This window comes from Pocillopora damicornis, chromosome 3 (genome assembly GCF_964200805.1).
Source record: "Pocillopora damicornis chromosome 3, jaPocDami1.2, whole genome shotgun sequence".
NCBI lineage: Eukaryota > Metazoa > Cnidaria > Anthozoa > Scleractinia > Pocilloporidae > Pocillopora > Pocillopora damicornis.
This window is the reverse complement of record NC_142672.1, coordinates 17,556,562-17,569,804: the sequence shown is the minus strand read 5'-3', so window position 1 is coordinate 17,569,804 and position 13,243 is coordinate 17,556,562. Positions and strand designations below refer to the sequence as shown.

Below are 13,243 nucleotides of genomic sequence, written 5' to 3'. Positions count from 1 at the left end.
TTTAATGTTGGGCCTGGAAAGTTTATTCAATTAATTAAGATTGCAATTTTTCCACAGAAAAAGAAGGATCTGGTGGAGGAAGTTCCATTTTTCCCCACTACTGCTCGACGAATTGCATCAGCAGGAAAAAGGAATGATGGCAACGACGGTAGTTCCTATCAATGCCCTTAACCTGGTTGCGATGAAGATTTTAAGACCCATGTCGACCTTTACCTCCATGTGAACCAGCTAGTTCATCATGTAAGTTCTGTGCCTGCGAGCATGACTTAAAGTCTTTATGACAAAGTGAAGAGGTAGTGGGTTCATCTCTTTCAGTCATTGTCATTAGAGGGTGAAAGTTCGACTGAACTGGTTGCAGTGGCCGCGGAACCCTTGACAAGTGCCTCAGAGCTTCCTATGGGATAGGCTCTTCATAAGAGAGGTGCAAGTGTACGGCTTTCGCAAAACGTTAGGCAGTACTTGACACAGAAATTTAATATCCGACGAGACACTGTTAGAAACCAAACCCAGAGCAAGTAGCAAAGGATATGCGAACTGCTTGCACAATAGATGGAGAGAGAATGTTCGATAGAACAGAGTGGTTATCCAACATACAGATTTAGGGTTTCTTCTTGAGATTGTGCCTTAAACAGCTATCTAAAATACAACAATAATCGGATGATGCCATAGACGCAGACGCATTTAAAATGCGAGATGCGTTATTCTTTTTCTCAAGAACTCTCCAAACTTATGAACAGAGACTGTTATGCAAACAGGTGTGACGACCAAATGTCGTTTGTTCCTGTCAGCTAGAAATCCGAGCAATCGCTGCTTTATTTAGACGTAAGAAGTATTCGGGACAATTACATGATAGAATTACGTGACAGACTCACTGGTCACGGTGTATTTCATTGTGTGCTGTTATCGCCGGTTACACTAAATAGAAGCCTGTAGTTTGGTTTTGAAATTTTCATTCAGCTTTGAATAGCGTAAGTTGTCAGAACTCAAATATGAAACAACAGAAGCCAAATTTTTAAAAAAAGAGTTTAGGAGCGCTAATCAAATTATGATATTCGATACGTTGTTGTTGACGTCTTTCGTCACGATATAATAAAAATCGCTTAAAGTATGAAGTCACATCGGCGAAGAAAATTAGTAAGTGCGAGATGTTTTTATATTTTTCTGCAGCCAAACATCTTATTAGCAGAAATCAAGCGGATTTTTTAATGGTCTGGTCTGGACTTGAGCAATATCAACCAAGAAAGAAAGAAAGAGTTCTTTTGAACAATTTCAGAAAGCTGTCTAACTAGTGTTTGTAAATAAATTATGAAGAACCTCTGAATAAACGAATATAAAAATTGAAATGCGTTCTATACACCTTACATATCACACAGATTTCAAAATATTTTTGCTGCATGCGTTGTGATACGACGACCGGGCTATTCAACTTTTGAAATTTTCGATGTCGCAAGAGTTCAGAAAAGGGCGTATTGCAGCTTTGACTTTTGAGAGCTCTAAAAATTTTATTTCAACGTATTTCCAGAAACTAAATAAATGTGGTTTTATTTACTTGCTACCAAAGATATTTTATTGGGCAACGTTTGATGGAAAACTTTTTTTCGATGCGAAATGCCCTTGACCGCTCCTACAGATATCGCCACTTATCACTATCAAGTGATACTAAAAATTATAATAAAGTTCGGATATAACGTGCGCTGTCATTGGTTGAAAGAGCGTGCTCTATGAGAGTTTATAGTAAAGTTTGGATATAACGTGCGCTGTCATTGGTTGAAAGAGCGTGCTCGATGAGAGTATAGAGCATAGAGCTGAGCTAAAGCTGTCACGCCATCTGCCAAATTGTACTATGTTCGACTTTATCCGGGACTTCTTTTTAGCTTTTTTCCGATAATTGAAAGTGGAATTTCGGTACAAGTGAGCCGGCAAGTAGCAACAGAAGAACCAAACAAAGGTTTGTAAACATACCAGGCGCCGTAATTTACGTTATTAAAATGTGAGCAGATACAAAAATCCTCAAAGGAAAAACACAATAGACATTCCGAGTTTTAAAGATTTTCGCGTTCAGTTAGATTGCAAGCTTACGTACGGTTATAAAAATCAAACACAGCTAAAGTTCAGTGTTCAAAAACAGAACAGAACAAAACAGAAATGATGAAAAATATAACCAAACTGGCATAACTATTAATACTAATCATGATGGTGTCTGAGCGAATATGATCGCTCATAGTGGAGATCAGTAAAGCAAGCCTCAGAAACATCGGCCGCCCTTCGAGTGAAAAAACAAGAGCTTGCTCCGATATCCTTTCCGATGCGTTGAGTGGAAAGTCACATCAGTCACTGCAGCCAAGTTTTGCGGCGCTGTCATCCCGAGCGATCTTCATGTTTCGGTGAATTCGGCTGTCGTTCATTCAAAAAACACTCGCCTTGAACAGTTTGTTTTCTACCTTGTCAATTGAAAAAACTCGGTGTTTTTATGAGCCATAATTCGGCTGAAGTTCATTGAACATTTCACTTCAAGAATCTGTAGTAGAGGCTTAAAAACTTCAGGCAAAAGTGTTAAATTCGACCTGCCGAAATATTTTAGTTTGTAAACTATCGCAGATTGTGAACTTTGATGGTTTTTGAACTTTTATGGTTTGACACTTTTGACAGCTTTCGTCTTGAACAGCCGATCAGATTGTTTGAACCATTCAAACAGGGATTCTGTTTGGCTTATTGTAGCGTGCTTAATGAGAGTTTACATAATAAGCTCAGTTATGCACGCATTCTGATTGGTTCTCACTTATGATCTATTGGAGGACACACGTATAGATGACGTCATCATTAAAACTTTTTTTTTCTTATATTTTAATTCTTTAATATATAAAACAAGTAGATTCCAAGTTGCCGTGCGTCTGTTCAGTAATAGATCACAGAGGACGTCAAAATGTGGTAAGAACATCAGTGACACACTCGGCTGAGCCTCGTGTGCCACTTTTTTGTTCTTATCACATTTTGACGTCATCTGTGATCTATTACTGAACAGACGCACGGCAACTTGGAATCTATTTGTTAAGTAGAGCATGCTGACGACACTTTTGTTCGCTTTGGAAATAAAATTTGTTTTGAAAATTGAAAGTAATGCTTGGGAGTTTGCTTCGGGAATTTAACGGATTCTTTATTATAAAACAAATAGAGAAGCCTTGACTGTGCTCTGTTCTGTTATAAAGCACTTAGGAAGCCGCTACAGCACTCAAGAAGTGGGAAGAAACACGAGTCGTAGTCGAGTGTTTCTACCTACACTTCTTTCGTGCACTAGCCGGTTCCCAAGGGTTTTTTTTACAAAACAGAGCACACTCGAGGCTTCTCTACTTGTTAAATAGAGCATAGAGCTGACCTAGAGCTGTCACGCCATCTGCCAAATTGGACTATGTCCGACCTTTTCCGTGACTTTTCTCAAGCTTTTTTTTTCGTTAATTGAAAGTGAAATTTCGAAACAAGTGAGCTGGTAGGTAGCAACAGAACAACCAAGCAAAGGTTTATAAACATGCCAGGCGCCGTAATTGACGTTATTATCACGTGAGCCGAGACGAAAATCCTCAAAGAGGAAACGCAAACAGTCGGACAGTCCGAGTTTTGAAGGTTTTCACGTTCAGTTAGATTGCAAGCTTACGAAGGGTAATAAAAATCAAACACAGCTAACGCTCGTATAGTATATAAAGTTTGAGTTCAAAAACAAAACAGAACAAAACAGGAATGATAAAAAATGTAACCAAAGTGGCATAACTGTTATAATTCATACTAATCATGACGGTGTCAGAGCGACTGCGATGATGCTGAGGTCCAACGTGGCTAGCTCGGAGATCGCCAGTGAAGCAAGCCTCTAAAATTACATCGACCGCCCTTCGAGTGAAAAACTAAGAGCTTGCGCTGATATCCTTACTGATGCGTTGAGTGATGAAGGCCACATCAGTCACTGCAACCGAGTTTTACGGCTCTGTCATCCCGAGCAATCTTCATGTTCCGGTGAATTCGGCTGTCGTTCATTCGTAAAACTCGCCTTAAGCAGTTTGTTTACTATTTGTCATGTTAAAAAACGTGCGTGTTTTTGTGAGCCACAATTCGGCCGGATTTCACTGAACATTTCATCTCCACATTCTGTAATAGAGACAAAAACTTCAAGCTTCAAGTGTTAGATTCGACCTGCCAAACTATTTAAGTTTGTAAGCAATTGCCGCAGAATGTGAACTTTGATGGTTTTGACATTTTTGACAGCTTTAGTTTTGCAAAGCCAATCAGATTATTTGAACTATTATAACACAACGATTATGATTGGCTTATTGTAGCGTGCTTTAAGAGAGTATAGAGCATGCTGACAACACTGTGGTTCGCTTTGGAATTAAAATTTGTTTTGAAAATTGAAAGTAATGCGCGGGAAATTAATGGATTCTTTATTATAAAACAAATAGAGAAGCCTTGACTGTGCTCTGTTCTGTTGTAAAGCACTTAGGAAGCGGTTAGAACACTCAAGAAGTGGGGAGAAACACTCGACTACAGTACGTCTCGTGTTTCTCCCTACGCTTCTTTCGCGTTCTAACAGTGCACATTCAAGGCTTCTCCTTTTTAACTACAATTGATCTTTAGCGCTATCGATCTGCCTCAGAACACTAGCTATTTATATTTGGAACTTCCAATTGCACTTTTAAAAATAAGTTTGGTGCAACAACAAAAGCGATTGATGATCAGCCCTAACTATTGACCATTTTAGTACGGAACTAAATTGATTTACAATAAGGATTTGTTGCCAGCACTAACGACTGAGTTTTTCATTAGAGATTCATACTTAGTACAAATGGCTCCCCATATTATGGAGATACAATGAACTCACGTGGACCCATTAAAAAAAATTTTTACGTTGGCCTGTGGTCAAAGTTAGTAGTACAAAGAAAATGGTAAGAAAGAGAATAAAGAAAAAGTTTTGAAAAGACATTCGCAAGAACTTCGTGTGATTCACACGCGTGTACGTCATTCGCGTCAGGAAACGCGCCGCAAGTATTTATAATTAGGATAGGAGATAAGCATGCAGTAACGGTCACAGTTAGAAAGTAATTGCAAAGAAAAATAAAGTTTGCATTGTAACTTTGACCCTGATAACGCGTTATAAATTCACGCCTAACGGAAATCATGACAGCTTTCTAGTTTGGCCAACTTTTTGAAAATTTCCTTCTTTCTCAATAACTCACGCATGTTTCAAGATTTGATTTAATTTCTTAGGAAATCTCAGTCAAAAATGTCAATTTCTCGAAAGGAAATTTCGGCTGAAGTTAATCCGAAAAGGTTTGAAGCAAACTTAAGAAAGGACTCTTAGTTAACTCTTGTTATTTGTAAAGAGCTGTGTTTGCCAAATAAACACAGCATCAGTAAAAAAATCGAATATGACTGTATTCTTAAGACATTACCATCATTGTACTTCATGCGGGTCGACACCGAGTTCATTCACGTTAGACTGAATGAAAAAATTAAAACATTAAACTCGGCCAAACATCACGTTGCTTCAAAGAACTGAAACCATAATCGTTCGTACTCAGAACAGACGCTCTAACTATCGGGCTTCTTTTTTCTGGCTACAGGTGATTTGATAGTCAAGAGTGGTGAATTTCTTTCGATAAACACAACTGCTCCGTCCATTAACAGCAATTCAAGTTCTAATTACACCTCAACTCTTCAAAATAGAAGCTCTCCACACGGCAGCCATCATTTTGCTCATATAGTGTTCAATGGTAACATTGAGTTCGAGGGCGGGTCAACAGTTAAAGTGTTGGGGAAGTATGCTCTGAGTTTAGAAAGTAAGAATGGAAACATCTCAATACACACTGATGTGAACATGACTTGTGGGGAGGAAGTGTTTGACACAACATGTCTTGGTGGATTTGCACAGAATTCAACAGCAGAGGCCGACGCCTATAAAGGTTAGAAGAGTTCGAATGATGGTCATTTCGCCCCATTGTCATTTCGCCCTCAGTCACTTCGCTCCGACCCAAACTCAGTTCGCTCCATAATCGAAGTTACTTCGCTCCATACAAAAGTTACTTCTCTCCATGTGAGAAATTAGTGAAATATTGTCGTGAACTTTTTGTTTCGATGTTGGAGTTGAACTGATTTTGAACTTATGTCAGTCCAGATTTATTTCCTAACGCAGCTTCCAGTCGCATTCGCTTACACTTGGTAACACGAAATATTTCGTTCGATTACTTTCTTCAACACGAATTCTTATACGTTGTAATCCCTCAAAACCCCCGTTACTGCACGGAAGGAATACTTGAAGGAGTGTTAATTCTTATGGTTTCGCTTACGACATTTCAATACACTTTTATGCGCGTGATTGGTAATGTCGTTTCACTTTTACCGCCCGTGATTGGTTGAAAACTTGCCATGACAACGCACCACTGAAATAAGAAAAGGAAACTTCTTTGTAGGCGATGAAGGCAGGTGAGCCTCACCGTTTTCAAAGAGTCGGTTTGTGGAAACAAACTACTTTGAAAGTTTAGAGTCACCTCGAGGAAGCTCATGTGAGATGGCGAAACCACTTTTAGAAAAGGTTACGAGTTTGAATAAAGATAACCATAAGTTTGCATAAACTCTTCGGCTTTTTCAGATAAACCAGTCCGCGCTTGGATTGGTTACTACCTGATTAATGAAGTCTCACTTCTATTAAAGTTCACACATTGCGTGGGTAGTAGATGTGACAAGAAAAGAACAGTACATTCTTAATTAATAAAATTGAACCGGAAAACTAAAAGCAATTTAAGGCGTTACGTTGCAAGTTCACTAATCTTAGAGTGATAGAGAATCTTTTAAGGACCCTTTTGAGATAATACAAATAGTTGAGGTCTAGGTCGTCTTCTGAATTTTCAAATAAACGATTCTTTGAAAGGCTTAGTTGGCGCGTTGTGCCAAAAAAGAAAATCTGAACTTGAATTAACAATTAACGTCTTTACCATTTCCTGTGGTAATTAATTAATTAAATTGGACAATTAACTGACAACAATGCAATCTTGATTAACAGAAGTTTTGTGCAACTACACGCGCAATAAATCAAACAAAGATATTAAGACTCAATAGCCCTGTAACTACACCCAGATCTCGGTCGCTTTTTAAGTCCTTGAACGAATTACTCCTTGAACCACGAACATGTTTAACGAAAAGTTTTTTTACATGCAGTTCATACTCTACAGGGTCACAGTTTTGAAATGCAATCGGCCATCGATCAACGAGCGCATCAACAACATCAGCATTGCAGCATGTAAGTGCTACAAGTGAATGCTAAACAACGCGCGTAATTAAACAAAGATATTTAGACTCAATTGCTCTTTAACTACGCTCAGATCTCAGTCGCTTTTTAAGTCCTTGGACGAATTACCCCTTGAACTACGAACATGTTTAACAAAAAGTTTGTTACATGCAGTTCATACTCTACAGGGTTACAGTTTTTGAAATTCAAACGACCATCGATCAACGAGCGCATCAACAACATCGACATGGCGTCAAGATCGTATTTATAAATCGATCGACTGTAACATACAATCTTGTAAGCATATACACACTTCTTAAAATTCGAGCGCATTTTGAGCGCACCAACAACATCGGCACGGCGTCAAGATTGTATTTATAAGGGCATCCACAACATCGGCATGGCGCGGAGGACAGAGAGAGATAAACGCGAGTGAAACGAACAATTACAAACATGTCGTCATAAAGTCATACAATATTGTAACCATGTTTACACTTGACTTGTAACATGGAGCAAAGTAACTTTTGTATGGAGCGAACTGACTCTTGGTTGGAGCGACCGAATACCGTTGCACATACACGTATTTTTTTGGCAGTGTTTTGTTTCAAATTCTATCGGTGTCTGGAGCTGGATGTCTTAAAGATATCGCGTGGAAGGTAGCGACCGATGAAATAACATATTTACTTCAATCTCACTTGCAATTTCCACATGAATGTCGAAGGAAATCTCTCGTATTATGAGGTTCTGTGAGAATTTCTAGGAACACACTTCGACCAGCTTTAACCGCCGGTTGTTTGTTTAGTTGATATGAAGGGCGCCCTCTGGCTTTTTTCATACAAGGGCAGTCAAGTTCACGATGAGACGTCCACAAAAATAAAACGTCTGACTTACTTAAAAGTCCATTGAACAGAATGTTATCAAGAAGGAGATATGATCATCCATGGGCTGAAACGAAAACATAATGACCTCTAGAAACACTAAGAAAATCGATAGTTGGCAGAAGTCATGACGCCATGAGGGCCCAGGAGAACAACAGGAACGGCCATGGACTCGGACTAAACAAACGTTCACTCGACTTCTGTTTTGATAAATGTGAAGGACAAAATATTTAGATACGTCAAATTGTCAAATCGTCCCAAATAAGTCATCGCAGCTGGACTTTAAGTTGTGATGTCTCCCAAACATTTCAACCGACGCCATTCAAACTGCTCTCGACGCGAAGCTCTTTTTATGCCATATCAAGTGAACTGGAACCCAAGGGCTATAACTATCAGAGACAAAAATGCGGGAGTAAAATGTGGGGCTAGTTTAAGTATTGAAAAATTGGCGCCATATTTCATGACGTCATAGTATAGGAAAAACTGTCTATGGCTCGGACTGGTTTATCCGATGTTCCTGGAAGCTGATTTAAATCTACCTGTATAGGAATTTATTGATATAAGCTTCTGCACTAGCTTTAGCGAAATTTCAAGATCTCGGTAACAGGTGTGATTCCACGGAATCTGAAAAATAATTACTATAATTCCGCGGAATGCCTGTGGCATACCACGGTAAAATCCGGTTGGTTTCTTTTTCGTTGCGTGGACAAATTGTATAGCTATCCAATAGGAATGTGTAAAAACGTTATTGATTTTTATCTTATATAAACATTGGTGGCCGGATTGTGCGTTCGGAGGTATTTTCGTCCCGATTTAGAAAACTATGAAGCATTTTTACGGTCAAAATTAAAACAGAAGTTATGTTATGGCGTTTAGCATTTCATCGGCCACTCGTTAAATTACGTTTCAACGTAATAAAATTTACCAATTAACCTCTCACCTTGCGTAAGGTTTATTTTGAAATCGACATCGCGCAATGGTCTTGAAATACTACAAAATTAACAACAAATCGCCAGGAAATAACTCAGTATAGTCATTAGTTGTATTAAAGTGTTTACGGCCTGTTTATGCACTTATTGACGTTTCTGATAAACAAGTTACGGCGGCTGAAAATAGACGTCCTCAAAGGAGAAAATTCGTTGTCAGCGGAGATGGAAATTGAGTTTAACGAGTTTTTGCTCTCAGGAGGGATGAAACAGGCGATGAGCAACACGAGGAGATCGGTTGGTGGAGTTACAGTTTGTTCCAGAAGAATCGAAAGGTTTTTAAACTGCCACTCTTCGCTATTTTCAACAACGGTCACGGTTTCTTCGGCTGATCTAACTGACTAATCATAGTAGTTTACTGTAACTGCACAATTCCTTTCAATGCTATGTTCAGTAGCCAATGCATCCCACGGAATCGCCTTCTGCGCCTTAGGCGTCTTGTTACTATAGGAATTGGCGTTCTACAGAGGATGCGTTACAAATCTACCAATGGTGTTTTCAATGAATGTTTCTAAACGAATCGGCAGACTTCGAATTTTCTTCAGTGAGTCCTCTTATTAAATTGCGTAAGCGTTCAACTTATTCACCGTACGAAAAAAAGTAATCGTCTCCTCCACATTACAACATGGCCGCTCCGAAAATGCTAGCAAGAAAAGTTATCGTCCTAATCCTCTCTCCGCTTCATCAGTTTGTATGGTTTTGTGTAGGCCAATTGTATCACAGGAAATGGTAAAGACAAAACTTTCTATGGCCCGGACTGCAAACACCCGAGTGTTTTCTTCAGATTCTTCAACTTGCTTGGAAAGTTCATCTAGTAAACTTCGAAAAGACTAGATTTGTAATCCAAAGCGAACTTCTTAACAACCTCTACCGTCTGTTTATAAACATCGCCTTTGTCGTATTGACCCAATAATTGTGAGTTGAGAGGGGTGCCCTCATCAGAAAGGTGCTTCTTTCCGTTTTGAAATTATAAATCTCGTTATGGCATTGTCTTTATTTAAAGATAAGTCAAATTCAAACTCTGAATAACACAACTGGATTGTACGTTCTCAATGGAAACACAAATCTGGTGTGTAGTGGGATATTTTTACACTTTCTTCCGACGGTGCTATTCCCAGAAAGATCCGACGTTCTTACTTGACCTATAGTATCCGTATTCTCGAATTTCACAAGAAGCCTACGTGTTTAATCGCGCGGGCACTCTTCATTGATAATCAAGGCATTAGGAGATTTTTTGCAGTAAGAGATTTTTGCCGAAAATATTTTTTGCGACGATGGCTGCCCGATTTGTGGATGGCAACGAAGAAGACATAGTACAACCGAAACTTAGACCAACATCTTCTAACAGTAGGCAAAAAGACGTAGAAGATATAAGCGAGTTGAGAGCTATATTTTACACACGCAAACAAAAATTTAGCCTCACTTTTTCACCGAGCAGAGAAAGGAAAGTGGTGAAGAGTACGAACGAAAATGGAAAAAACTTCTCCTGCTGAAAGATGTTCGCCCAACAGCTAGCCCTAAGACTTGAAGTCAATGTTTGAACATTTCATAAACAGTTTTAGCATAGTTAGTAGAGGGGGGACCCTCTACTAACTATAGTTTTAGGCACTTTAACCATTTTATCTTGTCATTAAATTCCTTGTCGAATATACTACAAATTTTAATTTTTTTTTATTTATAGCTGTACTTTTAGACATTATTATGCTTAAAGCCTTTCGCGATTCATTTTAACCTTAACTGATTATTTATTGATTATTTATATATATTTTTTATTTTGATCACGTTTTCCGTTAGTCATAACTGAAAAAAAGTCTTTTGTGGCCAACGAGTCCATGCTCCAACATTACATATTATTTTTAGTCACATTTTTGTAAGTGATGATGATTTACATCTTTTAAAATAGAGTTTTAGTTGCTATTGTGCTCATTGCTAGGACTTGGACCTGGGGGATTAACAATTAAAGGAGAATCTTCGAACCTGGGTAGAAAATGTATACCAGGCGCAAGTCATGGAGGATATGGAGGAAAAAGGAAACGCGATGGAAATCTTTTTGATTTCCCTAAACCGTATGATAGAAACAACACAGCCTCCCTATTAGGAGGAAGCGGAGGTGAGATTATTATGACTTTCATTTGAAGTAGAAAAAACTACTTAAATAATTACAACACAGTTATGTAGCACATGAAATGTCGGAGCAGATGTATCACAATTTGTGGTATCTTTTTTTAACTGTTTATGGCTATTCGCATGGATTTTCATGCGACAAGCTCGGAAACTTGGGCGAATACCTCGCTTATTTAACTGAAACAAACTAAGGAAACGTTTCATTCTGATATTAAGCCGAAAATACTTTCCGGCCAAAAATCGTATGCATTGTTGTTATCCAACAACTGATTGATCAATTTTTTTTATTCAGGTTCTTGCATAGGAGAATCAGGAAACGTTTCTGGTGGTGGAGCCCTGGAACTTGTGGCTGATAAAGGAGAGATATTCATAGGTAATGAACTTGCTATATTATTCTCTAACAATATCTCAAATTTGTCAAAAGCTGCAATTAAATAGTTATTAAGATCAGTCAGAGTAAGAATTTAATTAATTCATATCTTTATGTACTGTCAACGATAAGACTGTGTTCACAGGTCTCAGCAAGATATGTTGAATTTGCTATCTGCAACTCAGTCGATTTGGTTGACTTGACACCTACGTGGTAAAGTTATCCTCTCGTAAAGAACCATTCGCCGATGCCCGGACAAAGCACTCGGTTATTTCAAAGAACTGGACGATGTCACTTTTTTTCATTAAAGTAACTGACTTAACATGGACAGCATAATCTATTAAAAGTTTTCTCTGGCCAACCAATAAATCCACGACAACAACATCCACAAACACATTCTTTGTTTGCCCTTTGAACCGTCGCGTCAGACCCTTAGACGAATGTTAAATTTAGGAGTATAGTTTTTTTTATTATAGTTTTGTTTTTCCAAATTTGATCCATGCTATGAGGTGGACACTCATTACATTCACTTTTTAAATGTTATTTCATAACTTCATGAACAATGAAGCCTTTATGAACAAATTGCGATCCTTGGAAGAAAAGCACTTTCCAGGAAGCAAAAATGATCACGGCTGCATAGTACTCAGCACAATATAATTAATGGTTGCATCGTGCTCAACAAATGTCAAATGTCAATCTTGAGATTTACGAAAATCTTATTTTGACGCTAAAAAAAGTTTTGAAGACTTTCTTTCTATGTTTATCTTTAAGTTCAAAATTTAAGAACGATTTCTCTTCCTAGCTAGTTACGGAAATTAATTGGTGACATTGATCCCGTTCCAGCCGCACCTATTAGAGCTGAAGCCCAAAGTAACAGTACAGGAGCGTGTTCTGGAGGATCAGGAGGACTTATTCGCCTTAAGGCTGCTAAGGTAGAAGCCTAAATTACATAGTACCAAGTTTGTCAATGAACATAGATCGATGATAGAGTTAATTTTTGTATTATACAATTCTTATCATATTCTTCAGATACATGGAATTAAATATTAATTCGAATTTTACTCATTTTCAAACTTACCACAGTATTATCTGCTTTGACTAGTTTTAAAACTCAACAAAAACTCTGCTATGATTAATCAAAGGTACTTATACATGAAAAAGGAAAGCTAATTGTGGATGGAGGGGATGGTAACTCGGATGCTGAGAGTAAACCCATGGCTGGCGGAGCAGGAGGAGTCATTCAGATAATAGCACCAGAAGGAGAGATTGCTGCTGACACTTTATCGTTGAAACGTGGTGAAAATGGCAATATTTATCATTGTAAGGTGCCAGCCGAGGATGGATATTTTCTCCTGGAAGGTAAGTCAAGAAATACTTAAAGAACCTGTTTTAAAATATCTGAGACAGCATCAAAGTTGCCAAAGTTGGTAAAGTTCTGTTATACTCGTTGACTGTGTAACAGTTTATCATTTAACACAAACTTGCCGGATGAAAAAGAAAGTTTATCAATCAATATGAACTTTTAAGAAAACTTTTAAGACGGATTCAAGAAACACACTACTGAATGAATTTTTCAAGTTTGGATATTCAAATAGGTATAACTTCCATTCCTCCAACA

At 38.2% G+C, this 13,243-nt stretch overlaps 1 protein-coding gene across 4 annotated transcripts in view; it reads left to right on the top strand.

The window, feature by feature from the left end:
* The window catches only part of LOC149048592 (adhesion G protein-coupled receptor L4-like), a 54,774-nt gene that overhangs the window by 18,478 nt on the left and 23,053 nt on the right, over window positions 1–13,243 (top strand). For 3 of the 4 annotated variants that reach the window (XM_089198844.1, XM_089198845.1, XM_089198843.1), the window contains exons 4-8: window positions 5,607–5,945; window positions 11,065–11,241; window positions 11,548–11,628; window positions 12,469–12,557; window positions 12,768–12,984. In XM_089198844.1, the coding sequence (XP_089054970.1) occupies window positions 5,607–5,945; window positions 11,065–11,241; window positions 11,548–11,628; window positions 12,469–12,557; window positions 12,768–12,984 (903 nt within the window). The remainder of the gene's footprint in view (window positions 1–5,606; window positions 5,946–11,064; window positions 11,242–11,547; window positions 11,629–12,468; window positions 12,558–12,767; window positions 12,985–13,243) is intronic. The other variant, XM_089198846.1, reaches the window with a different exon arrangement.